Below are 27,320 nucleotides of genomic sequence, written 5' to 3'. Positions count from 1 at the left end.
GGAGACCCCCCCAATATGCAAGAGACCCCGTTACCTTGCAACGTTGCATGGAGCTGCCCAGTGCTGAAATCACAGGACTTGGACAGCTCCATGTAACGTTTCAAAGTTAAAAAAAGGCATTTAAATGCCAAAATACACAAAACACTTTGAAACGTTACATGGAGCTGTCCAGCCCTGTGATTTCAGCACTGGACAGCTCCATGTAAAGTTTCAAGTTACAAACAAAAAGGCAGTGAAAACTTTTAACATGTAAAAGTCCATTTCAGTTGAAACCAATCCATGACTATTGTCGACGGATTGGTTTCGAACGAAATGCACTTTCCATGTTAACGATAGCATGTTGTACCTTTTTGATTTCGAAACTTTTGTTTAAAAAATTTGACTATTCGAATCTTTTGATTCGAACAAATGACCCTAAACTGCATTGTCAGAGGCATGGATCCCTACTGTGCATAATAAAAAGAGCTGCCATTACCAATAAGTGCAGTGTACCCATGGGCGCATGGCCGTGATCCTCGTAGTATTATCTGCACTAATGCACATTTAGGCATAGGAACCTACGATGCGTCGCTGAATAAGGACAATAAACTGGCAGAGCTCACCACAGACGTGTAAACAGATGCACTAAAGATTGGCTCTGACAGATTCTACAATCTAATCAAAGGGGTGGGGGGGGGGGGTGTTACTATTCACTGCATGGTGCATGCTGCTGCACCCCGAGAGCCAAGGGAGACATTTTGAGATTGAGCACATGTGATCTCCAGCTATTCTGGCAGCTTGGTGTTCCGGTTTCTGAAGTCCTGTAAGAAGACAGGTTGTTGAAGTAACATACCGTTGACCCTATTAAACGTTGCCACATATATGCAGTTTTTCCCATGGAGCAGCTTTAAATTAGCTAGAAGCTTGAGGTGGAATTAACAGTGCTATGGTGATGGGTTCCTATGGGCCTCTTTGTAAGATGTTCATCAAAAAAGGACTTCTAGTGATCTGGCTTTCTGAATTTTCTAGATTAATATATTGTCCACTGTTCGCTTTCTTACATGTCCAGATCACTTGTTTGGCAGATGTTTAGCACAAACCAACATCTGTCAAGTTTTACTAGCGCTTGGAGCACACCATCGCTCATCCATCCAGGGTTTAATGACTCACAAAAGGAAATTCAAGGTACCAGTGTCAAACTCCAAATTCCCACAGATGTTAAAAGGACGCTTGAGTATCATCTGAGTAAGTATGACTACCTTTGCAGAATTCCACCAACACATTGTGCAGTGGTTCGAAGAGGGGCAGAGGTGGTGGAGTGTGTGACACATGTTTAGACACAGTCCAATTGGCTCTGAAGAAATCTACACAGTGGTTGAACTCTATTTGAGAGGAAGGAGCACCGCCATGAGGCTAAGTTTCAGAAAAACTGTCCTTTTCCTGCAGCTCCTTGAAGAAGGTGTTGGAATTCAGCACATCAAAGCACGCAAGGTGATCTAACTCAACCTATCGTGATGCTTGCATAGCGCCTGTCACGGCGGTTGCCAGACAACCATTTGGGCAACTCACTTTCCCAGTTCCATTTAAGGCCAAGGGTCCAAGCCAAGGATTCCCTAGTTGCCTAGTAACTTCCTTCTCTGGGACCTTAGCTTGGAGGAGAACCCACATAATAGCACTAGAGCGTGTTAAGTCCTTGAGATCTGACAAAGGCCATCTAGCAGTAATGTAATCCTTCTCTGCTTTAAACAGTCTCGTACCTTCACCTACATGAAGGAGTTCTTTGTTATTTATCTATTTGCTGTGAATAGCCATTAGCAATGGTTTCCCTTACTGCATGCTGAATTCACCTGCTGTGACGTCATGACAGAGTATTGTGGAATTCATAATCAACTTCTATGACAACATAGGAGGAGGAATAGCATTTACTTTGCAAGGGATTTTGTTTCTTTAGTGGTGTCTATTAGGTGTGCTATAAGCTGTCATGAACCATCGGACACGTCTGTAGAGGCTATCGATGGAAGACCCCTCTCTTCAGGACCCATAACCCTACAAACCAAAGAGATCCAGCTCTCCATAAACCATCATCGAGAGTTGATCAAATTTGACATCATAAAGTCTGCCCATTATCCAATGGTATTGGGTATGCCCTGGTTACAGAAGCACAACCCATACATCAACTGGGCAGCAGGATCCTTGTTTCTTGGTTCCGAGCACTGTATGCCTCACTGTCTATCCCTGGATTCTTCGTCGACATCCTCTGAAGGTACGCTGACAGACCAGCAGGGCCCGTTCACAGTCTCAAATATTATCCAGGTTCCCAGTGCCTATCAGGATTACATTGATGTGTTTTCAACTGCCATAGTTCAAGCCCTACCTCCTCATAGACCTGAAGATTGCCCAATTGATACTGAACCCTCAGCAGTGATTCCCTTTGGAAGGATGTTCATTCTATCCGAACCTGAAAAAAGGGCCCTCCGAGAATACTTGGATACCAACCTTGAAAATGGCACCATACGACCATCCAAATCTCCGTCAGGAGCTTCGTTGTTCTTTGTTCCAAAGAAAGACACTAAGGAGCTTAGGTCTTGTCTTGACTATCGTGGTCTAAATCAATGCACCCTCAAGGACCGCTACCCATTGCCCTTAATCTCGGATATCCTGGAAGCGGTGAGAGGAGCTGTAATCTTCACGAAGTTGGATCTCAGAGGTGCCTACCATCTGATCTGTATAAAGGAGGGTGACGAATGGAAAACAACAGCCTTTAGAACACCCTTTGGTCACTTTGAATACTTGGTCATGCCCTTCGGACTCGCCAATGCCCCAGCGGTCTTCCAAAGTTTCATGGATATGCTGTTCCTCTTCATCATAGTTTACCTGGACGATATTCTGATATATTCCAAGGACCATCTTAAGCATGAAGAGCATGTTAAGGCAGTCTTACAGCGGCTACGTGAACATAAGCTCCTGACTAAACCCGAGAAATGCCTTTTCCATGTCTCTACTGTTCACTATCTAGGATTTGTTCTTACTTCAGAAGGAATTTTAATGGCCAAGTCAAAAGTAGAAGCCATACTATCCTGGCCTGTTAAAAACTACCGTGAAGCAGATTCAATCCTTCCTGGGGCTTGCCAACTTTTACCGGAAATTCATACCTTCCTTTTCTGAGATAGTTCAACCGATCACTACATTGTTGAAAAAAGGTACGCCCTTTCTCTGGACAGCGGCCCAAGATAAAGCATTCCAACGACTGAAGGCGGAGTTTACACAAGCCCCCATCCTGGCTCAACCTGACATCGATCGACCTTTTCTAGTGGAGACGGATGCCTCCAACTACGCCATTGGAGCAGTACTAAAGCAGGAATTCGAGGACAACTTAGAACACCCCATCACTTATCTCTCGCAAACCCTAACTCCCAGCGAGACTGATTATTCAGTCTTGGAAAAGGAACTGTTAGCTATCCGTCAAGCCTTCACAGAGTGGCACCATCTACTCCTGGGAGCAAAACATCCTGTTCAGGTTCGTACGGATCATCGGAATCTTCAAGTTTTACAATCTCCGTTGGGCTTTCTTCTTCGCCCAGTACCCGTTCCAAATCCATCATGTCCCTGGAACACACAACATAATTGCTGACGCCTTATCCTGATGTCCCGACTACGAAACTCTTGAAGATCGGTCCTTCCCAAAGATGCTTCCCCACACATTTTTTGTAGCCCAAGTAATCAGCCTTGTGGAAGACGTTTGGATTCAAACCCAGTCCTCTGAGATCTGGAAGGAATTTACAGGGAAGAATTGATGGAGCCTTCGAACAAAGGACGGGTATTTGTTCAAGGATAAATGTCTGGTTATCCCCACACAGAGACTACGTCAAAAGATTATAAACCTCTGTCACGATACCCTTCATTCAGGACATCGTGGCATCACCAACACTCTCTGTTTAATACAAAGACAATTTTGGTGGCGAAAAATGAAAGTTGCCGTCCAACTGTACATCCAAGCCTGTGCAGTCTGCAATCAAAACAAGCATGATAACAAGAGACTGGCGGGTCTCCTACTTCAACCAACGCTACCAACAAGGCCCTGGGTATACATCGCCACAGACTTTATTGTGGAACTGCCACTCTCCAGGGGATACACGACTATCATGGTCACCATTGATTTATTCACTCACATGGCTCATTTTATGCCGTTTTATAAACTACCATCTTCCTCAGAACTCGCTGGAATCTTCCTGGAACACATATTCCGACTTCATGGACTCCCTTCCAAGATTATATCGTATAGAGGACATCAATACATATCTCAATTTTGGAAACACTAATGCCGTATACTAGGAATCCAACGTGCCCTCTCCTCAGGTTATCATCCACAGACTAATGGAGCTACAAAACGTGTTAACCATACCCTAGAGCAATATCTTTGTTGTTTCACCACCAAGGTCCAGGACGATTGGTCACTCTTAATCCCTGTGGCTGAATTCGCCTACAACCATTCGTATCACTCGGCTGTCAAAACCAGCCCCTTTTTTTGCAGCCAAGGATTCCACCCTTCGGTTTTACCATCCATTCTCCCACATCCTACACCAGTACCTACAGTCGACTCCTGGATTGAAACCCTCACCAACGTACACAAGGAAGCCAAAGAACACCTAGAAAGGGTTCGAACTAACACCAAGCATTATGCAGACTCTAAAAGAAGACCAGGGCCTTCCTATTCAGTGGGTGATAAGGCCTGGCTATCCTCGTAACTACTGCCTCGACACTTACGACCGAATAAGCTGGCTCCCCGGTATTATGGCCCCTTTTCCATAAAGGAAATTATTAACCCAGTGGCCTTCCGAGTCAAACTACCAGACTCCTGGAAGAGGATCCACCTAGTGTTTCACACGTCTCAAATGAAACCATACATCCAGTCCTCCCGGACTGCTCCAAGGTCTACCCTTGTACTTGTTGATGACCAGCTAGAATACGAAGTGTCCAGAATATGTGACTCCAAGTACAGACGTGGTCAGCTACAGTATCTGGTTGAGTGGAAAGGATACCCTCCCAGTGAACGCACCTGGGAACCAATCTCAAACCTAAATGTCCCCAGATTGCTCAAAAGGTATTTTATATCCGGGGCAAACCCGGAGGAACAGGCCTTCGGAGGAGGCATGCTGTCATGAACCATCAGACGCGTCCCTTCTGGACTTCCTGGTCCCTGACACATAGGGGCTTGCACTCAGCGGTACTTCCAACATGGCCGTCAAACACGGAACGCTGTTTACCAGTTTCCGTCATGTTTTATAAAGCAGACACTCCCCGCGGCTCTGCGTGTCTCAACGCTACCGCTTACAGTGGCTAGATGTGTGCTGCCGTAGTTCGCTCTTGTTAACTTCTTGATTCCTAGTTCCTGGTCCCCTATTATTACCTCCTCATCCTTTCCTTCCCCTTTTGTCCTCACTTACATCCCGGATCTCCGTGTACTCGCTTTCCGAGTACACGCTTCGCTGTTTCCAGGACTTCCCGGACTTCTGAACGATCCAGGACTCGGACGCTGAACGCACGCTGGAACCCGAGGACATTCGCACAGGGTTATAAAAATCCCACACTGTGCGCAAGAAGACTCTATCGAAGAACTCCAATAAAGAACACAGACAGGTGAGAAGGGGGGAAACCTGTGACAATAAGCACTGCTATTAAGCCAGAACTGTTTGCATGGGAAGTGAAGATGGGAGAGAGGAGGGATGTGAGGAGGGACACATCCCACCTCCGTCCTATTCTGTGAGGAGAAGCCCACAGCTTTTGGGAATTTTAACTACTGATTGGCCACCCATGATAGTCCCTCTGGCCATTCCCACTCACTACATTCCCCTTCCTACCCAAAACGTCACCCTCAAGCCCCCCCTCCCAGGATTTCTTTTAGCTAGCTCTGTGCCCTTTGAAGGCAATGACAATGTTGTTTCTAAGCTGGCTCCTGACGGGAAATTGCTTAATTGCACCAGTAAAACAGCTCCTGGTGTAATACTAATGTATTAACTAAGTGTACCTTGAGCCACTTGATGTATAAATAATGTGTTTATGTCCTTGCATCTGTTCCTTGCAGTCAATTCTTGTTAAAACAAGCACGGCAAAGCCAACAGTTTTGGCTCTTGTTTGGTTGTTAGACAGGCCTATGTCGTCTGTCTTTTCTCTCCCTCTTGTGTGCGCCCTGAGGCCCTTGGGTTAGTGGCGCAATACAAGAACACAGATGCTAGATATATAGATATGCTAGGCACTGCCATGATATGCCAAGGCACTAACACCATTTGCCAGCAGGTGCCATCTTATGGCCAGGTGGAACCATTATGGAAGGGCCTGAACAATTGCAATACATGTGTAGTATATTGGCACTGCAGCTGTTCAGTGACGTCTAGCCTGGAAGGTGTGAGTAGGAGAGATCTGGAATGTGGAGTGTGAGGGGGAGATCAGTTGAGATGTGAGGTGAGGCTGGACAGCGAAACACTGCGCTGCTGGTGGGTTCATGACATATTACAGAAGAATACACGTATCTTTTGATGATTACGTCTGCCTCATGCTCCTGCTTCAACATGCCTACTACACAAAAGCACAAACTGTTGGCGTTGCCATTGTTTCTTTTTGGCTTGCTGTAGGGTGAGGGGTAGAGGGAACATAGCATTTTGTTATGTTTTATCAAGTCCCATCCTTCCTGCCTAGCCACCCCTTGCAAAGCTGGTCCAAGGGGACGGCACAGGGAGTGGAAAAGGGATGCAAAGGGATGTAAACAGCATACAATTCTAAATGAGTAGCGTGCAACCTCTGGCTGTATTTCACCTATGAGTTCTGAGTGACATGATAGAAAAAGCGAGCTTCTCTCTCGTGCATCATAAGTAACACGGAACCTCTCACTGGAATATATCCCAGTAGTTGATAGCTAGTACTGGGATTTGCTGGGAGGAGGGGGATGGCTTGTCTGACCTCTTACACAGACTATGGGTGTTTACCAGCTGGCAAAGCACCCAGTTGAGGTACATGTAGCTATTAGCACCCCGGGAATGCAGGCAAAGGTTCTAATGCCTTTTTTAAGGGAATTTGTCTTTACGTTGATAGCAAATGGCAGATTCCCATTAAAAAATGTTCTAAGATGTCCACCGCGGACATAGAGAGTACCTTTTCTATGTCCCTGGTAGTGGAGAAATGGTGACCAGCAATAGACCAGAAGAGCAGATAAGTTGGGGTGTGGGGTGGGCTGGAGGAGGTGTGCAGATTGGCGCTGTGGGGGGTCGGTGGGGTAAGAGGTCCAAGTGTGGGGTTAGGTGAGGCAGGTGGGGTGAGAGTGGGATGGTGTAGACTCAAACCAAGGGTGGTCTGCAATAGAGGCTCTGGTGGCCTGCATGGAACGTGGGGTTTACCACATAATAAAGCCTGCATAACCGACCATCCCATTGGCTGGTGCAGCTCCCAATAATGCTAATTCTATACACGGTGTTGAGAAAATGGCAATGGCATAGTATTTAATCATTTGGCGAGAGCATGTGCATTGAGCGGTTGTAATATTATTGATTGAATTCAGGTGTTTTTTTTTTGTATAAGGTTCTTCGTCTTATTTCTCTGCACGCCAGTTTTCAGGCCCCTTCAATTGCCACCCCTTCATGTGTGGTCAAATATTGGATGCCATAGATTTCTCTGAGTTATTGGGTGCTTTTAACTAAACCGTACTGTACTTCTATCCTAAATTAAATAACTTTGTTCTTAAAGAGATTTTGTATTTCAATGCATTGGTGAATAGATGCAAATCCAGTCTTTTCTGGGCCACTCACTTTTTTCATCTGCTAGAAAGCTACCTCAGAGTGTTTTGGGCCTCACTCACCCCGTCCATGTGATGGACATCTAATGACCGTTTTCATATCTAAGATATAGCATGTTTTATTTATTTATTTATTTATTTCTATTTCTTTGACTTCTTTTGTTGACTGAATCAATCTTGGTAGGATATGTTTGCACTTTGGCGGCTATTTTGAGAACCTTTCAGTCTAATGAGTGGCAGCTGTGTGATGATCTGATTTCTTGACCATGTGACACAGCTAGCTTTCCTGTAACATGCCCTCGTGCTGCTAAAACACGGCAAACAATTATCTGATTGAAAAAGGATACAGAGCGTGTTGTTGCAGGAAGAGGCCTTGTTTTTGAGAGATTCTGTGATTAAAGTTAGCAAAGATTTCTTGGAAGTATGGCTACAGTTAGACTCTGCAAAGGTAAAGCACATATGCAGTCCGTTTATCTAACGTTTGCACCTGTGCTCAAAATGGTTCAAATGCACTCATCTCCACCTTTGCTGCTTTGTAAATGTTTTTCCGCTATAAATATTGCATAACTAGTTTTGCAATGGAATCAAATGGTTTTGGCCATTTGTTTGGCTAGTCCAAAGAAGAAGAGAATTAGTAGGTCTTGCTCCAAATGTAGCTATTACTCTTACATAAATGCGCCAACGGTATAAAACTGCGCATACAAACTCAGTTATTTCATTTTTTTCTGTTTATGCAAGAAGTGACAATAAAATAAATTGTTGGTCGCCTTTTCTCATGCATCAAACATTAAACACAACTAAGACCTCCTCCTGTTGGTCCCTTTACAAAACTCCTTAGGTAGTATGGATTGAGACAAAACTTGTTTGCTAAATATAAACATAATCCAGATAAAAAAACTGAATTAAATATGAGCAATGATCAACTTGAAGTGATGTAAAAATGCCATGTGAGGTCAAAACACTCTGTGCAATTTGCCAAGGCAACCACACTTCCACAGCAAAAAATATATTATGTAATCATAAAAGATGACAACATACATGGAGAGATGAATGTCGGAATGCAATGTAAATATGGACACGGTGATCTGATCCAAATATGTACAAACATTGGCCAGCTAAAGTGAACTTGAATCTTCAACACACCCAACAAAAAATGATCATTAGAATATATTGGACTATAGTGAGAATGCATCAATTTTCCCTTGGTATTTGAGGATTTTGCTGGTCCTGTAAAAACGGTAAAGGCACTAGTTCAACGGTGCAATAAAAAAGTGGTGGTAATTCTGGTACAGCCTTATTTTTTTGCTGGTAACAGAATTACTGCTGTTTGCGCTGCACTGGCGAATTCCCAGTTTTAACTTAGAAGAGAAGTAAATATTCTACTTTAAAGCCAACAATCGGTGGAAATACTACAGCGGAATTATTGCTCAAGTTAATTTCACCAAAATCCCCAAATCTATGATCCCTGAGTGCACCTGATGTTGCTTTGACTTATCGGGTGGGATCAAGTCTAAAACTGGGCTGTCTACCATCTTGGAAGTCAATATTCCATGTGTGATCCTTTCCTGGGCTGCTTGCGCTATACTGAGAACCCATATTCTTCCATTGTGTGAGTAAAATGTACTCATCATGTTCGCTTTTCCCTTGATTAAATTTTACTGTGCAGCAAGGGTAAAGCAAACATGATATATACATGGCTTGGCTGAATGTACGCCAGTCTAGCCTCATAATAACACTTACCATGTTTGCTTTACCTTTGAGTACTGTTTATCAAGGGTAAAGCAAACATGATCAGTGTTATTACATCGCTAGAGTGGCTAAATTAAAAAGTAAACCAGTCTAGCCACATAATAACACATATGTTTGCTTTACCCTTGATGCACAGTAAAATATGTTTACTGTGCACTTTGCTACATAGTACAGTATATTTTCTGTGCATCAGTGGTAAAGAAAAAAAGAATACTGGCCTGCATGGGACATTTGTTGCAGAGCCGAAAGGACTCCGTAACAAAAACAAATGCGTAGCGGGGGCACACTCCTGCTCTAAGACACAGTGCCCAGTGCAAATGAAGCACACGGGCGCACTGTGCAGACTGCCACTCAGGTGGGGGGGTGGAATGCCTCTCATGCAAGGGGGCGTCACCTTCTGGCCCATAGTGGTGGGCTGCCACTGCTTATTAAGAGAGATCCTTTCAGCCCTTGGCATGCAACAGAAAGCACTATCAAAGCTGCCTCTTGTCCTTTCATAGCCTAATTATGGCAATAGCATGTACATTGGCATCCCAAAAAAGAAATTAGTATCCAAAACAAATCTGCAGACATGAACCTGAGCCTTCCTAACTGCACGGGCTGCCCATCCCTCAAATCCACAGCTGCACACATTAGCAGGAAAGCCGCTTGGATTTGTGGGCCCACCTACATCCCTAGCGACTTCAAGAAATATGCTCCATTTGGGACCAATCGATCGACTGATCTAACCAATATACAAGCAAATAAAGTTAGGACACAAGAAGACTTACCTTAGAGAGTCTGAAACTATGTAACACTGTCCCACAGGACCTAACATTGGAACCCAAGCATCTGAATTGTAGGACAGCCCTAAAAAACCCTCTCTTTCAGAAGGCTATCCACAGTCTTCGGTAAAGGTCTGTTAGGGGACTGACTCCTTGGAAACTCTAGTCACTGGCCTGCTGTTCCAAAGCATGCTGTATTGGTCGGTAGTAATGTATAATGCTAAAGAGGTGCGCCTTTCAGAAACAGGAATGCTCTGTTCTGACAGTGATCGTTTTAAAGCAACTGGCATTACCAGACTAGCCTGCAACCAAACCTGCATGGTCATTACCTCAGTCCTCCCCCCTCCCTTCTCTCCACGTTCTCTCCAATTTCAACCTCTGCGCTCTGAAGCATCTCATATGCATCATGCAGCACTAAGCACAACACCAAAAGTATAAATAAATACACAGCTCAGTCCCCTGTCTATAGAGGCATCCGAAGATGAGGTGCCCCAATAACTGATCTTGATCACTAGATGGGATCAGATTACACGGAGTCCCGATTCATTCTTTTGAGCAGTGTATATCGAGAGTGGCTTGTGACCAGACCTGGACATTTCCCAAAAGCCAACGAAACAAGGTGGCAGGTGCCTTGCGTGGAGCAAAAGGCATTCCAGTTCTGGTAGTCCCAAGCAGATGAACCCAGTACCTCAGGTTACTGCGAACGTCGAATATAGGTGCTGGTTTCCAGTGCAGACACAGAAGAAAAGAGAAGTATTTTTTGAACGTATCCCATAAATATTTTCCACTGGAAAGTCGACAGTCTCCCGCCTAAATCGTGAGGGTTGGCATGTATGGTATGGGGTCAGATGTATGGCATGGCGGAGACGCAGGGAAGCACTGTGAAAAAGCACAGATAATTATAGCAATGGCTCGTAGTGACCCATACGTCTGAAGCCCTGCTACCACCAAGCAGCCTGTTATCACCCATCACAGAAGCCTGGCAATGCCGGGAGCAGTTCACTCTTGTGGTAAAAATGCCACCTGTGGCATTCCACACCTGGAACCAAAAGTGAGAGTGGAGTGGGCAGGGTTGCGTTAGCACAGGCGCGACACCCATGCCATTTTAGCTGCACCCCAGAACCACTCTCAATGATGGTTCAGCGTAAAGGAGCCAGGAGTAACTGGAGAAAATCTGGACAAGTTAGACCAGCTGAGATCTGGTCTTAAATTGGTGGGATTCTGCAAGGTTTACATCCATAGGTCTCAGAGAGAACTTGCCCCGAGAGAGCCCTCCTGCTGCCGATGAGGGGCAAGATATTTCCCATCCAGGCTGCGGAGGCAGTCCACATGGCCCCCTCTCCTACAAGAGACAATTCCAAATAGCAGTCGGTGGGAATGTCAGGCGTAAACAGCCACACGGAAAAGTAATTGGGCTGTTCAACCCATTTTACTGCCCCGCCAGCTGAAATAGGCTTACTTCTTGAAATCTCACTCCACCCAGGCTTTATCGATTATCAGGAATAATTATTGTAGGCCTGAGTGGGCAGTAATTATTGCCTAATGAGGTCCCCCAATACCAGCCCCTATTTCTATTGTGACAGGCAAAGACTCCCATGAAACATTTCGTTCCAGTGCAGCGCTGGTCATTGGACAGGATTTTCCTGGCTCTAGGTGGACCCCATCGTCAATACATTCAATTTCCATCACTGTCTCAATGCTAATTGCAGATGTCGTTTACACATATTGTGAAACTAGGTTTTACATTTTCAAAACCAGTGTTTTTGGGTTGCACTGGTTGCAGAGTTGATAGTCAGTCAATAAAAGAACAGTTGATACAGTCAGCCCTTTGCAGCAGGGGACCGGGAACCAAAAGAGGCCCTGGAAATAATGTTAAAAGTGGCTCCATATTACACATTTTCAGCAAGCCCAACCCCACTCCTATGAGAACATTTTAATGAAATAGGTTACCACCCAAAAGAGGCCCAGGGTGCAGAAGCCTACTGGGGAACCTCCAGAGTTCTGAATAGGCAGTCCACCCCTGGCGCTTTGTCTCAGGTTCACAAAAGATCTTGGCCAATTGGTACGCTGTTGAGAAGAGATGTAAACAGTGGGAGACAATAACAATCCCTTCTATGAGCAATCAGGAAACTTCAGTCTAATTAGTGCTCTGGTAATGGGAACAGAAGCAGTATCTATTGTGAAAGGGCTTGTGTGGTTGTGCAACTGCCCTTCGATGATGGCAGGAGAAGCACCTAACTGTGCAGTTCGGTATCCTGCACCTATCCTGTTCTTCCTGGCCACTAATCTATCCCACTGCAATGTAAACTGCTCACTTCACCGTAACTGAACTCTGGCGTGAATGCTTCCGGTTTATGTTAAGTGTGCAGTACAGCAGGTTATCTTGACCTGAACCGAAGCCCGCTTTTTTGATGTACAGAAATCGAGTATATACATTTAGCAACGTCCCCCTTCCTAGAAGTTCATGAGTGCCCATGGATTCGTGTACAGCCTTGCTGTTGCCAATAGAATACAGCACTGTTTTCAAGTGAAAAGAAAGCAGTGTAGTGTTACATATTCCTGCGTCCCGTCCCCTTTCCTCCATACTTGTGGGACATTCCATCCTTCGGGACGGGACCGGAACACTTTTGTCAAAAAGCATCCAAAATTTAATTTGTGTCCTTCTTTTATTTTTACGTGGTGCCACAGCACGTGGCCGTAACTCCGCCCTCCTTAGCTCTGCCCCGCGCATCGCCCTTCAGACCTTTTCTCCACGCGGGCGGGTGGGACGCACTCGCATCCCTGGGAATTTGTCTTTTTATTCCCTTTGTCCTTCCTTCTTGCTCCGGTTCCACAGTCATCTTGTCCTCCGTCCATGCCGGAGCGTCTAGGATTCGTGCCCTGCTCATCCTGTGAACGCCGTTTCACGAGGGTGGATCCCCACTCGCTTTAACTGGAGTGTCTAGGCCTGGAACACTGTTGGGACTCGTGCTTTTATTGCGACTCCCTCTCCGTCCAAGCACTCTAGCGTCGTCTTGTCCGGTGGGAGGATGTGTTTCAACGCGTTCCTCCACCACATTTGCAGCTCTTCATTAACGAGAAAAAAAACTGCCCGGTGAGTTCTTTCCTTTTTAGGGCATCCCGGACGAGGGACTCCTTCCCGGGGGTCTTCCAAGACTGTGGGGGCTCAAGTAGCTCTTCTACCAGGGGTATCCCTGAGGTGTCCCGCAAGAAGCCTAATAGGCCCACCAGAGTTTCCACCGAGGGTCCCCAGAGTGGGCCTGCCAAAGCCGGACATTCTTCCGAGTTTCCCCCTTTGGGGGTTAAAGTTGAACCCAGTTCTTCTGTGGCACTGGGACCCGGGGTTTGCCCTGAGGTCTCCATTTTTGGAGCTTTCCACAGAGTCTTGTCTCGAGACCCCTCTTGAGGGAGCTAAATGTACCAGGTTTCATCCAGAGATTCCCCTCCTTGGGGCTAAATCCAATACCGGCAAAATTGAGGGATCCTCTTTGAGGGTCCTGGCTGTGAGGTATAACCCTCAACCTCCCACGCTTAGTGGGGTGGTGGTACCAGTTCTGTCGAGGGGGCAAAGAAGGTGGTCACGCACCACAGGCCTTCGAGTACTGGCTCTGCCGAGGTTCCTCCACCAGAGGCTAATATTGGGGAAGTCCCTAAGGTGTCCAGTAAATACCCTAGATATGCTAGTTCCGGCTCTGCCGAGGGTCCTTGCTTCAAGGCTAAAATCTCACATAAGGCCTCTGACTCCCTTGAGGAGACCATTGCTTCACTTTATCCTGTGAAGCATTTCACCTCAGGTGTCGACAAAATGGCAGCACAACCTCCACGGTCCACAGCGGCCATTTTGACTACCTCTCTTATGCCAAAGTTCATTAAGGCTGGTGCTGGGGGGGGGACTTCTTTTGGGGCAAGCAGCCTTTTCCATGCCATGTGGATAACAAGAACCCGTTTCACCCTTCAATCGATTGGCGTGCTCAGGCACCGCTTCCTCATACAGTCTCGTTCCCTCCTGGTTCTGCACCCCTGATCAATGTGGACCCAATTGGTGGAGGTCCTTCCTGGCAATCATCCTCATTGCGTTCATGGGGGTATGCCCCTTCTGAGCGGCCTCTGCCCAATCCAGCGCCTAGACCTTTGTCCGTGGATGCGTTTTTTGGGAAATTTCAGATGCTCATGCATTCTAATCCCATGAAGGCGTACTTTAAGGATATTTTTAGGGAAATCTATCCTAGACCTCCCGTACCACCACCTGCTTCGGCAAATCCTACACAGGCCCCCTCGTGCCACCTCCTCCACCTCTTCCTGCAGGACCTCCTGCACCACTTCCTCCTCTGCCTCCGCTTTCCCTGATAGAAAAGATGTTGGGTGCTCTGCCAGACAACACTTTAGGCCCGGAGGCGCCATATGCAGCGGATCAGTCTTCTGCTCCTGCTTCACTGGATGAGGACGAGGCAGACCAGGACAGCGATGAGCCGCCCCGCTCTAATCGAGCATTTAATTACCTGGTGCTGGACATGATGGCCCTGCTTGACATTCCAGTACCCGAGGCCCCCGCTCCGCAGGAGAGGGTGCTTTCTGGAGTTTGTACTCTATCGCCTCAGGAGGGCATCGGCCTGTTCCTCCAAAAGGACGTCTTGGCTGAGGCCAGCAAGGTCTGGGAAAAACCTAATTCTGGGCAGCATCTCAACAAGAGAATTGATGCTCGATACAAGCTTCATACCTCGAAGGACATATCTTTGTTGGCTTTTCCGCTCCCATCGTCAACAGTGATGGTAGCAGCCACCCTCCAGTCCAAGCCAGCCTCTACATCCTCCACTGCAGCGGCCCAAATCCTCTCCAAGGAGGACAAACTTCTTGACGCCATTGGCAAGAAAGTCTTTTTCCAATTCGGCGCTCCAACTTCGTCAGGCTAACACCGAGCTTATCAGCCAATGTCAAGCTGTGGAGGGAGCTAGCCGATTTCCAGTAATGGATTCCTGTGGATAGGCCTGAGGACTTCAAAGCCGGTTTGTCGGACGCCAGAGTGTTGGCACAGGATCTACTGGAGGCTGCTGCACACCATGTAGATACCTCTGCTCAAGGCCTTATGGTCGAGGTTGATCTCTGCCGCCAAGCGTGGCTCCATGCTATAAAGTTCTCAAAGGAAGTACAGGACAAGGAGCTGGATCTTCCTTTTGATAGTAAGGAATTGTTCCATTCCTCCACAAATGAGCAACTCACGAAGACTAAGGCGAGCGCTCAAACAGCCAAGTCTTTATCGGTCCTGGCAAAAACTCCAGCTAAGGCTCCTTATATACAGAGGTCAGGGTCCCAAACTCGGTCCTTCTCTGGATTCAGGGGTTTTCAGGACCGCCGTGCACACCGATCCGAAGCTCCGGCTGGCAGGCCCGCCGTAAGCAGCAGCAGCAAGGTGGCCGGTTTTTCTATCAGCCATCAGCCTCCTCTCCAGGGACAGGTAGTCTCCCTGCCAACAAATCATCCGGTGGGAGGATGAATTTTGTCTCATCTGGAGGCATGGCAGACCATCACCAAAGACCAATGAGTTTTGACAATCGCTTGGGTGGGCTTCTGCTTGCCCCTCCCCCCTACCCTACCCTACCCTTCAACCCTCCCTTCCAGCAGTCTGGGTCACCCTCCCTCAGAGCTGAGGTACAGAAACTTCTAGACCTCTGAGCGGTGGAGCCTGTTCCCCTCAGGGAGCAAGGGGAGGGCTACTACTCCCGTCTGTTTAAAGTGCCCAAACCCAACCAGGCTGGCCAGCGCACTATCCTCGACCTCTCCAAGTTCAATCTCTTTCTACCCCAAGAAAAATTCAAGATAATTACGCCCAGCCAGATAACGTCCTCTCTCCGGAAGAGTGATTGGTTCAGCGTGGTAGACCTTCAGGATGCCTACATGTATATTCTGATTTGGAGTCCAAATCGAATGTTTATGCAGTTCTCTGTGGGAACAGAACACTTCCAGTATCGTGTGCTTCCATTTTTTCTCAGCTCAGCACTGCTTGTCTTTACGAAGATGACGGCGGTCTTCGCAGCATTCCTCAGACTGCAGGGAGTTCATGTATATCCATACTTGAACGCTATGGTCACTCTTCAGTCACTCCTTCAGCTCCTGTTCTATCTTGGACTGTCAGTGAACTGGCGGAAATCGTCTGACGGTTGCTCAAGACATGATCTTTCTGGGTTTCCGTTGGGATACCATCGGCACCAGAGTGTTCCTGATGGGGGACAGGATTACGGACCTTTCAGCCACGTGCCAACTCTTCCTACTGTCCTCTCACATGTCGGCCTGGTGGTTCCAGAGACTCCTGAGCCTCATGGCCTCTTGCGTGTTAGCTCTATTTCATGCATGCCTGAAAATTAGGCGCACTCAGCTTGCTCTTCGGAGCTGCTGGTCCTAGGCTATGGATCCCGATTCCAAGATGATTCCAGTCCCATCCAGCATGACGGCAGATCTTCAAGGGTATCATCCACCAGCAAACTTTCAGTGGGGACCTCCTTCCAGGAGCCCTGCCATAAGCAACGGTTACTACAGACTCCTCCCTTCTGGGGTGGGGAGCATCGCCTCGACTTGTAAGATTTGTGGACTCCTCAGGACAGGCGGTTCCATATCAATTACCTGGAGCTCCTGGCAGTTTTTCTGGCGCTCAAGGCTTTTCAACTCTATATCACCAACAGTGTGGTTTGAATTTGCACTGACAATTCTGTAGCGATGTTCTACATCAACAAACATGGGGGCACCAAGTCTTCCCTCCTGGTGGACCTTTCTATCCATTGGGCTATCCAACACAGTGTCTGGCTTCAAGCTGTGCAGACTCCCTCAGCCGCCAATCTATGGCGAGTTACGAGTGGGAGATGAACACAGATGTTCTTGCCAAGATCTTCCAGCAATGGGGTTCTCCAGCGGTGGACCTCTTTGCAACATCATCGAACCAGAAACTTCCTCTTTATGCTTCCAGGAATGAGCTCGGAGTGTCTTTCTTGTGGAATGCCCTCAGGATCCCGTGGGACAACATGAAAGCTTACGCTTTCCCTCCATTGCCACTGATTCACCAGTCACTCTGGAAACTCAGGAGTGCATCGAACTGCACTCTGCTCCTCATAGCTCATTGGTGGTCAGCCAGGTTCTGGTTTTCGGAACTGCTGCACCTGTCGGTGTGCTCCTTGATCAGGTTTCTACAGACTCCCGACCTTCTTGACCAGAGCAATCACCAGTTGTGGCACCCCTGCACACAATCGTTCAGCTTCTCAGCCTGGTGCCTGATATCCGATCATTAGCGCAGTTCAACCTCTCCGAGGACAACACATGTATAATTTAAGCGGCACGAAAGCCCTCTGCGAGAGCTCAATATAGGAGCAACAGGCTCTGTTTTTGTCATTGGTGTCTAGCCAGAGAGCTTGATCCCAGACAGGCTTCTATTGACTGTGTCTTGTCTTTTGTATCTGACCTTGCATCCTCGGGCATCCATGTTGTATCATGCAGGACATATGTATCCACCATTGCTGTTTATCTGTCCACACACAGTTGCTCTTTTTCACTGGTGAACCCAATCATCAAGAGACATGTTGCAGGTCTTCTACATATTTTCCCACCAGTTCGGGCCCCTCACCCCAAATGGGATCTGAATGTGGTCCTCACCGCTTTATGTTATAAGTATTTTGGGCTATGTTGAGCACAGTGTGTAACAATAACAATTAATTTGGCACTGTACTCGGTTTTTTTGTTTCCCATGTCAAAATTTGTTGTTTATTGCTTTGTTTATTGCTTTGTATATATTGTATTGTAACATGTGCATATGCTTTTTAAGTGTTTTAGATCTAATTGTCAGGGTCTTGTAGCTTTGAATGTTTTTGAATTTTTTTGAATATTAAAATATGTTATATGGAACATTTTGTTGAGGACATATACTGACGAGTTTTGAGTGTATGTGGTGATGTCCAGGTATTTACCATTTTTTGTGCAATTCTGACAATAATAATGTATATTAAGGATGAGTACTCCTCCTTTGTTTGTAATTAAAAAAAAAATATATAAGTATTTTGAACACATGGCCACAACCAAGCTCAAGTACCTTTCTTGGAAGGTGGCCTTTTTGATTGCGGTGACATCTACAAGACGAATATGCGCGCTTCAAGCTCTTTCTGTTCCTAACTTTCCACAAGAATAAGGTTGTGCCGTGCACACACCCTTCTTTCCTTCCCAAAGTGGTTTCTGAATTCCATTTAAACCAGTCAATGGGCCTCATTACGAGCTGGGCAGTAAGGGGTTAACGGCACCGGTAAAGGTGCCGGAGCCGTTAACCCCTTACCGCCCTATTACGAGGTCCGCTCGCGGGACCCGCTCTGGACGCCTGGTTTTACCAGACGTCCTTAGTAGGTCCCGCGAGCAGCCCAGCATGCTAACAATGGGCCCGTCATTAACGGGCCCATTGTCAGCATGCTCCCCATTCCCATTAAGCCCTATAGGGACTCAAATGGGAATGGGGATGGTCCGGATCCAGGTTCCCTGAATAGGGAAATACCGGGCCCTCCAAGGTTGGAATGGCCCGGTATTTCCCCATTCAGGGAACCCGGACCCGAGTTTGGAGGCAGCCATGCCCTCACTATGAGTGTGAATTCAAGTGCAAAGCTTGATAGTAGTTTGTATTTAAAAATGCTCTCCATTTACAACCCTTGTATTCTTACACACCAGAGTTACTCTGTATTGAATTACCATTTTCCATGATAATATATCTAGTACCTTTATCACTGTATTGTGAAACATTTGCCTATGCAAAGAAGACATTTGGGTAGTACAATTATAGTGTTGCACCAGACCACCAAAGAATACAACATAGATGTGATAAAACAGTTTCTGAAATCATCGTATCTTCACATATCATACTAGTAGCTGTCAGTGTAACAATTCAAAAGGTAAGCCTTGACCATGTCATATAATAAAGGTTAGGGCAGGGGGCCTGCAAGAATCAACAATCTTAAAAATACACTTTCATGTTGTGAGAACACGTGATTTTAAGGACTAGAGTAGCTAATGTACTGGACGGACGAAGTTGAAATTGTTTTAGTGCCGGGGCATTCTGCTTCATGTTTTGGACCATGACTCCGATGATCCCTCAACATTGCCTAGGCTGGGTAGGGCTTGTGGAAGTTGTAATGTACAACCTATGGAGATCCAAAGCTTCCAGACTCCCTATGTATTGAACTTGAAATTGTAGATTTGCTATGCTCAAGACCAACTTTTCCTAGTTCGCCATCCATTATTTACAATGCTTGACAAATAGTTCCAGACCTTCTTGAAAGGCAGGATACATTGCATCTGTGCTATAGCTTCAAATACAGTGCAAAATGTTTATCAATGGCTGGTACTTACCAGTATGGTCACTGAGGAGGTCATAGAGGGTGTCCTATCTGATTTCTCATGTGATGTCATATGAGATGTCATCAGTGATGCCATTGTGATGTCATCAGTGATGTAATTTATGATGTCATCAGTATACTTAGAGGCTGGGCAATGGGAGCCTAATAGTTAAGTTGGCGTGGCTTCCAACACTTGCCAAATTTCAGGGGGTTTGTTATATTAAATCGGCACCTTAACATCGAGTCAACTAATGTTTTTTCACCAAATTTCAAGGGTTTTATTGCATCAGATTGTTTTACCTTAACAGTGCTTCAGCTAATGTTTTTTCACTGAATATATATGTGTCTCAGGACTACCCCATGGCGTCCTGCCGCTGTTGTTATGTGTTTGCTATTTTTACATTTCATTAAATAAACTTGTATTTATTTTTTGATTTGAGTTTCTATTTTCTTGGTTGAGCTATGGAGATGTTGGTTGCCTCACTGGGAGTGCGGTTTTCTTTCCTCCGTTTCTGTGGATATATATATATATATTATCTTGTTGTCTTGTCCGAGTTTGAGGCCTACTGTATAGCATGTTATTTAGCATGACAATAAGCGTTGGATATATTTCCTGCTGTTTATCATCGGTCTGAAGCCGGAAATTTTATATCAGATCTGTGTTTGGTACATCTTTATGCAGAGTACATTTTAAGTGAATTTGCATATGTTTACTTCGCTTTTGCTTTATGTGTTTTATGAACAGCAGGTGGGAGTGCATCGCCTGCAGCCACTTGTGAAAGCGGCTTGGCAAATTGAGAGCAATGCAGACTGAAGTGTTCCACAAAACACAGTGCAATAATGTTAATTCAGATTTTAACATCACACGACTCTCACCAGACCTTCACAAAGCCATGTCAAACCATCACGCTGCCACCAATTGAACTTCATGGAGCCCCCACAAGACCACCAAACTCCTTCCTCCCTGTCTTCTGTTCTCTTCTGTTCTCTTTCCTCACTCTTCGCCCTCAGCATTCGCTGCAACCATATTGCAGAGTAAGCTCAATATGTGCAACCAATATAGTTTTGTCTCATGTAAGATCCATAAGTTTAAACTCATAGATGAAGTGAAGTAAATCCAGCCTCTTCTTGCTCTCTTTGGGGTTGGGGCGTGAAAAAATTTAATTATTTAGATTTTTGTAGGCTGCCTAAAATCGGCAGGAAAACAAAAACGGTCTTTTGGTTCGGCAATCTACACAAATCTAAAAAATGACATAGAACCGGTTAATCTTGCTCCTAGTTTTGCCAGCAGACCAGTCAGCAGGAGAAGTCAGCAAGGAAAGCTAGAAGGATGTCTCTTGGTGTCTGCCTTGACTGGCTTCCTTCTTGTGTCTTCTCTTCCTTCCTCCTCTGAACTTATCGTAGAATCCCTGAGACACTTCTATTCTTACACCCACCTTCTGGTCCTACTTAGGGATGACCTGGCCTGCTGAAACCTTCCTTTCCTGTCTAACTATAGGAATGCCCGCCTCCTTCCTCTCAGTCCCACCTTCACATCCTGATGTTCATGCCTTCTCCACTTTGAAATGTTCCATCTCCTCTGCACCACAATTGGCACCTCATGTCACTGCACCCAAAACCCTGCCTTCTCCTCTTAACAATACCACATTTAGTCCACCACCATCCTCACTTGATGTTACGTCCCCTCGTGTTATAATCACCACTTGATGTTATCACATCCATTTCCTCTGTACAACATTCACCGTATGATATTGACACATTCATCTCCTCAGTATCATCACCTGATGATACTAGCACCTCCAATCTCTTCACAACATTCCTGACATTACCACATCCTCCTGTTCTGTGCCACCATTTTTTCTGTCTGTGGTTAGCACCTCCACTTCCTCTGTACTACCTTAATTCCACAGCATTAGCACCTTCACTTTACCACCTTCGCCACTCTTGCTACCAATGCCTCTCCACATGATATCTCCCCCTCCTGTCTCCTTACTATTACCAACTGTTCCTGACTACCACCCTCTACTTTTGATGTTACCAGCTCCTCCTCCACCCCTGGTCTTACCACCTCCTTCAATTTCTTAGCTCTCACCACCTCCTCCTGCTCTCCACTGCTGCCACCTGTTCTCTGTTTTCCAGAGTCCTCTGTCACGTTCTGTTCGTGGAAGCGCTGGCACAGATGGAGATTGGGCTATTCTATTCACACAAACTGCATGTAGCGGTCTAGTGTTCCTCCAAGATGGCTGACAGATGTTTTTTATGTGGCCATTTCCAGATACTTCCTTGCGTTGTATCGGTCTAGGACCTCGCTCGTACACTGCCTGCAGTTGTACTGCTCTGGATTGCAGATTTATTTCTTGCTTTTCCCTTTTTTGCCTTTTCCTCTTCTCTCCGGTGTTTCTGTCCTTCTACCCTTCTTGCTCGGATTTCCTTACGCTCTCGGTATTAGGATTTCATTCTATATCTTTTTCTAATCTTCTTCCGCTAGCTCTCTCCATCTCTTAACCTTCCGAGTTTCTGTTTGCTCTGCTTTTCATTTGTTACTTCTTTTCGAATCATACGTCGGTACGTTCTGTTCTATTGCCTGTTCTGTCTCTGATCTTACTCTAGACCTCACGTACCTTGGTACGCTCCTATTCCTTTTTCCTGTAAATCTTACCTTTTCTTATTTTCTCTCTCTTCGTGCTGCTGCATACTATTTCTTGCTGCTTACGCTATACCTTTATCTTTTTGTGACTTTCTTCTCGTATATCCTTTCACTTACCTGGTCCGATTCTTGGAAGTTGTTGCTATTCTCCTTCTTCCTTGGCGCGTAGTTTGGGCTCTGTTATTTTCCATGACTTCAGCACACTCAGTTTCTTATCTTATCTCTCCTTTCAGACCTGGTTCATTTTCCCCGCAGTTAGTATATGTTCTATATTCCTTCCAGGTATTTTTTCAATTTTCATATTTTACTTTTTGGCTTCCTGCCACAGCTTTATTTTTCTTTAATCTATAGGAAGGACTTCCTTTTATTACTTAATACAAGGATTTGGAACTGTACACCATACATCCTTTGGCTTGCTTCACTACCTCATCTGAGAAAAGGAAGACACTATCTTAAGCTTGGACCTTACTCCTAATTCTGCTCTTCTCTTCCTCCATTGTGTGAATGTTTTGCTGACCAAGGTCCTGGAAAGCTTTCCAAACTCTCTTATGTAGAGAGTTTTGGCTCACAAGGAAATTGCTAAATAGTTTAATTTGTTTATGTATTATAACATTCATTTAGCATCTTTATCCATGGCGCTGTACATATTATAAAGGGTACACAAACAGTAAAAGACAAAAAAGCATGAACTAAGCAAATGCAAGTCATGGTACAGCCAATAAATCAAGAAAAAAATCATTTGTGAGGGGAGGCCGATCTTAAGAGAGAGAGTTTAAGCCGTTTCTTAAAAGGTGCTACATGAGAACAGGAACTGTTTAGTCTTGTTTTGTATAACGCTGGGTGAGATACTTACCTGCCACTTTCAGAATGAGGTAAACAATGTTTTAAGGTTAAAATGAGATGTACTTAGCAAGGCTTTATCTCATTACTGTAATATGATATTTCTAACTGGTGAATATGTAATGTGTAGCTTATGAGGGACTGTTGTTTCTTTTTTATGCTTGCTCTTAAAAATGTTTATCATATATTGATATTTATGTGATTAGTTTTCTTACATAAATGTTATTGTTGAATGATTTATGTTTTCATATTTGTATTGTATTATGAACTTTATTTTGAAATAAATGTACATCAATTGAACTAGTATTTTCTCTCTTCCATCACAAAAAGTAGCCACAACCAGAAAAAGGCACTTTTTGTCTAAGTACAAACTATGGCACATTCAAAACAACCACTGAATGTCATCTCCTACCTCCAAGTAATTGTAGGAATTTTTCTTCACAACTATTAGTGTTTTGTCTCATCACTAAAGGAATCCATAATCAGTTACAGGAATTTAATATCCTGCCTTCAAACATTTTAAAGAATTTTTCTTCACAAAGAGTATTTTCACTTATCTGTCACAAAGGTTGCCACATTCAGTACAACCACTGAATGTATTCTGCCTCCCAACAAGTCTAAAAATTTCTCTTTGCAGCTACTACTATTTTTGCTCATCACAACAAGCTACCATGACTGATCACAAATTCTAACCACGCCTGCCCCATTTATGCCGTATTAGCCCAATCTAATTTGTATCTATTTGACCAAACCCATAAAGGTCGGGAAATCTGAACTCAACCAAATTGGCCAATATTCAGACTGGAGTTCGCTAAGTATGCCGGGACCTACTCTATAGCCCTTAAACAAGTGCTGGATTTCTTTTTTGCTGAACCTTGGCATGGGCAATGAGTGATATATTTGTATGAGTGTGGAGGCTTACAATATGAACATTTGCATTTGTCTAGTAAAAAAAGGCAGACACCACAAAGAGCAGGCAGATAACCAAAAAGGATGCTTTTGATCCTGGGAGACATTCTGGGTTGCACCCCACTTGTGATAATACCATAAAAAGTTTGTTTCACTTCGGATAATTGTATTATGGTCACTCTAGCATTCAAAGGTTTCCACATGGGAGCTGCAATGGAGGGGCTTCATATATGAAACTCAAATGTCTTGATTAAATATATCTTTAAGAAGAGTGGGTAATACATATTTGTAGGGATAAAAAAGTGGCCTTCCCAGATAAGGGAGGCTCACTCGGCTTGTCTAAATGAATAGGCAAACCGGTAATAGAAAAGCAAAATGGATTGCTCTTTACAGCAGAACTTCATTTTTAGAAAGGCCTCTGATAGGTTATAGGAAAATGATCTTAGTCAACCTACCGAAGAAATTCAAGATGATTAAAAAATATTAAGAACATCTTCTGAAAACCAATCACACACCATAACCGTCTCGAAATGCTTGCGCAATATCATTCAAATGCAAATACAGTACATGTTTCTTATATATTGGGTAATTTGGTATTCACTCTGCATTTTCTTCTGATCTCTATAGGGCTATGAAGGCTCCCTTATAAAGCTCACATCAAAGCAGGTAAGAATGGATTCCTCTTGAAACACTATGATAGCACATTTTTGTAAAGTCATTGCATGTCTTGAATAGTTTTCGGTTTTGATGATGGATATGCAGGAACTGTCATATGCCTTGACTGTGCCGAATTTGCTGCGCAAATCATTAATGCGATGCATTTGCATGAGCAGTTTTTACGGTGACGCAAAGGCATTGAGGGCCATATGGGGCTCACTGGGTGGGTGTGTAGTGGCTGGGGAGTAGGCAGGTAGGAAATGGGAAAGGGCCGTAGTGTGGAGGGGCGCCGCCAATGCAGCAACCGGAATGGGGAGGACGAAGGGGACGCTGCGCCGACAGGTAAGTGACAGAATGGTGGGGTGGGGTCAGAGGGCGGAAGGGGAAGGGGGAACCTCAACCTTGAGGAGAGCCTGAGACACATAGTACGGGGGGAATCCCCCTTCGAGTAAGCTGATCGAGGAGGGGCAGGAAGTGGACAGCAAGAGTAAAAGAATCTATGTATTTACTGCAGGGGAAATACCCACGTAGTAAAGACATGGAACAGTTTAGAAATTGACCACCTTGTACCTGAATGCAAGCAGGAGCAAATCAAGACAAAGACAAATGGGAAGCACTGGACCACTCTTGATTCTGTGCCTTAATATTTCTATGTTTTAATTCTATGTCATCAACACAAAGCATCAATTTGAGTACTCAAAACATTAATCTAACTACAGAGGTATTTGTCTCACATATTCAGTTTTTATGGAGGGATCACAGGAAGCAAACTACATTTAGGTGATATCAGGTATGGAATCACACAATAGTTCACTCCTTTCACTTTAGAAAAATAACCTTTTTGATGAATGTACTGTAATGTCTCTTGATAGTGTCAATTTTCTCAGTAAAGGTCACTGGGGTTAGTGTTGCATGCCCAGTGTAAAATATACAATAGAAGCTGTGCCAAGTAAGACAATATTTCAATGATATATACAAATGCTCATGGAAAGGTGCTTTCATTCTCTATAAGAAACACTTGTGTACAGGCACGGTATAAATGACTTATATCATATCATATATCATATTTTCTCTAAGGAATGTGTCACTGTCGCATGAATCCATTCGATTTTAGTATTCTTGCAACTTTCGATTTGGATTCACACTTTACAATACGGTCACCTGTATAGTCCACATTCATTGATCGATTGCACTCCTGCTGAGTCTGTCATCTGTATACAGGACATGGAGGGTTTAGGGAAAAGTCTTCTTTTCAGTCAAATAAAACTGGAACACAGGAAGCCTGGGAACACATGTGGGACATAGGTAAACCATTTTGAGTATTAGTTAGTAATCTGCACCATGTGTTGGCAGATTACAGGCTTTTGATTTCATGTATGTCCTGACTGGGGGCTGGCCACCATAATGTTTTAGGTGCGTGAGATGTATTGCCTCAAAGAGGATGCACTACTTATTACTTCCTCTTCAGCATTTGGGGGACACATACCTAAGGCGAATGAGGCAGCGTAGATATTGCATCTAAAGCATGTAAACAGAGAGGGTTTTTTTGGAGAAGGAGACAGACTAAAAAGAAGCGCTTACCTTACTGGGTTGCTTTGAGCTGTTGACATCCCTACCTGCCTGGGCCTTTAAAGGACAGGGCAATATTTAGTGCAGTAACCCCAGAGCATTTAGAGAAATTTACTGATAATCAATTAAATCCCAGATAGAAATTGAAAGTATTTTATGTGAATCCTGTTTACAACTTTTGTCACTAAAGGGGGACTGGGCCTGTAAATGAAATTGTGTGGAAGTGTATTTAAAATAGATCATCCTAGATTCCCAAATCGTGCAGGGCATATCACTGTCTGACAGGAACCAATTATTAATTAATTCCCTGAATTTCCACAGAAGCTAATTATATATAGTTCTGCAGCCATAGTGTACAATGTATCTCACAGTTGTTCAGGGATTGGTACTCTTCTTGACCAGTGAAAATCAGAGATTATGTAAAAGAACTATCCTATATCAATTCTGTGATCTCGTGCTTTTGTGACCCTTTAATATATCAAGAGATTGTACTCTCCAAAATAAAAGCTTCTACACTGAACCCAAGCTTTTAGAGTAAATGTAATCAAGCCAACCTTACTAAACATTCCTGAATCTATGTCTAAGCTAGAAACCAATGGTGTCCATCATTTTACAGTTAAATCAGTTCTAGAAAAGGAAAGTCGATATTTTTCGCTAATGCCAACACTTGTCGATGGTTTCAAAGAAAACAAAGTTAATTGTATTGTTGTGAAATGTATTCTTAGAATGGTTTGTCTTTTTCAATCTGATAATCGATGACAAGTTATGTCTATATTGGAGATGAAGTTAGTCTTTTGTCTAGAATAAGTATTCAGATTTGCTTTTATTCTGTGGATGTTTGTGTGCAAACATTAGTGAGACAATAGCATACAGGTTGCATTTCTTTTCTGTAAGCAAGCTGCCTGCTTTCATGTGGAATATTATGGGTGACTGCTCCATTATTGAAAGTTAGGGGACCACATTTAATTTCTTGATTTAGTATTTTCCATATAAAAGAATATTCAGATTTTGAAAAGCCTGTTTCGTGGCCCAGGTTTTGGGGAGTGATTATCGTGGTGGGGCTATTAGAT

The 27,320-nt window shown here is 44.6% G+C and overlaps 1 protein-coding gene across 4 annotated transcripts in view; it reads left to right on the top strand.

Moving 5' to 3' along the window:
• Window positions 1-27,320, top strand: part of RBPMS (RNA binding protein, mRNA processing factor) — an 817,626-nt gene that overhangs the window by 331,938 nt on the left and 458,368 nt on the right. For all 4 annotated transcript variants that reach the window (XR_011280399.1, XR_011280398.1, XM_069626173.1 and 1 more), the window contains exon 3: window positions 24,652-24,690. Coding sequence is in view for 2 of the 4 variants with exons in the window: in XM_069626173.1 (XP_069482274.1) it covers window positions 24,652-24,690 (39 nt within the window). In the remaining 2 variants the exon portion in view is untranslated. The remainder of the gene's footprint in view (window positions 1-24,651; window positions 24,691-27,320) is intronic.

This window comes from Ambystoma mexicanum, chromosome 6p (genome assembly GCF_040938575.1).
Source record: "Ambystoma mexicanum isolate Mex_15411 chromosome 6p, UKY_AmexF1_1, whole genome shotgun sequence".
In the NCBI taxonomy this organism is placed as follows: Eukaryota; Metazoa; Chordata; class Amphibia; order Caudata; family Ambystomatidae; genus Ambystoma; species Ambystoma mexicanum.
Note: the sequence above shows the minus strand (reverse complement) of the source record. Positions and strands in the feature narration are given on the sequence as shown.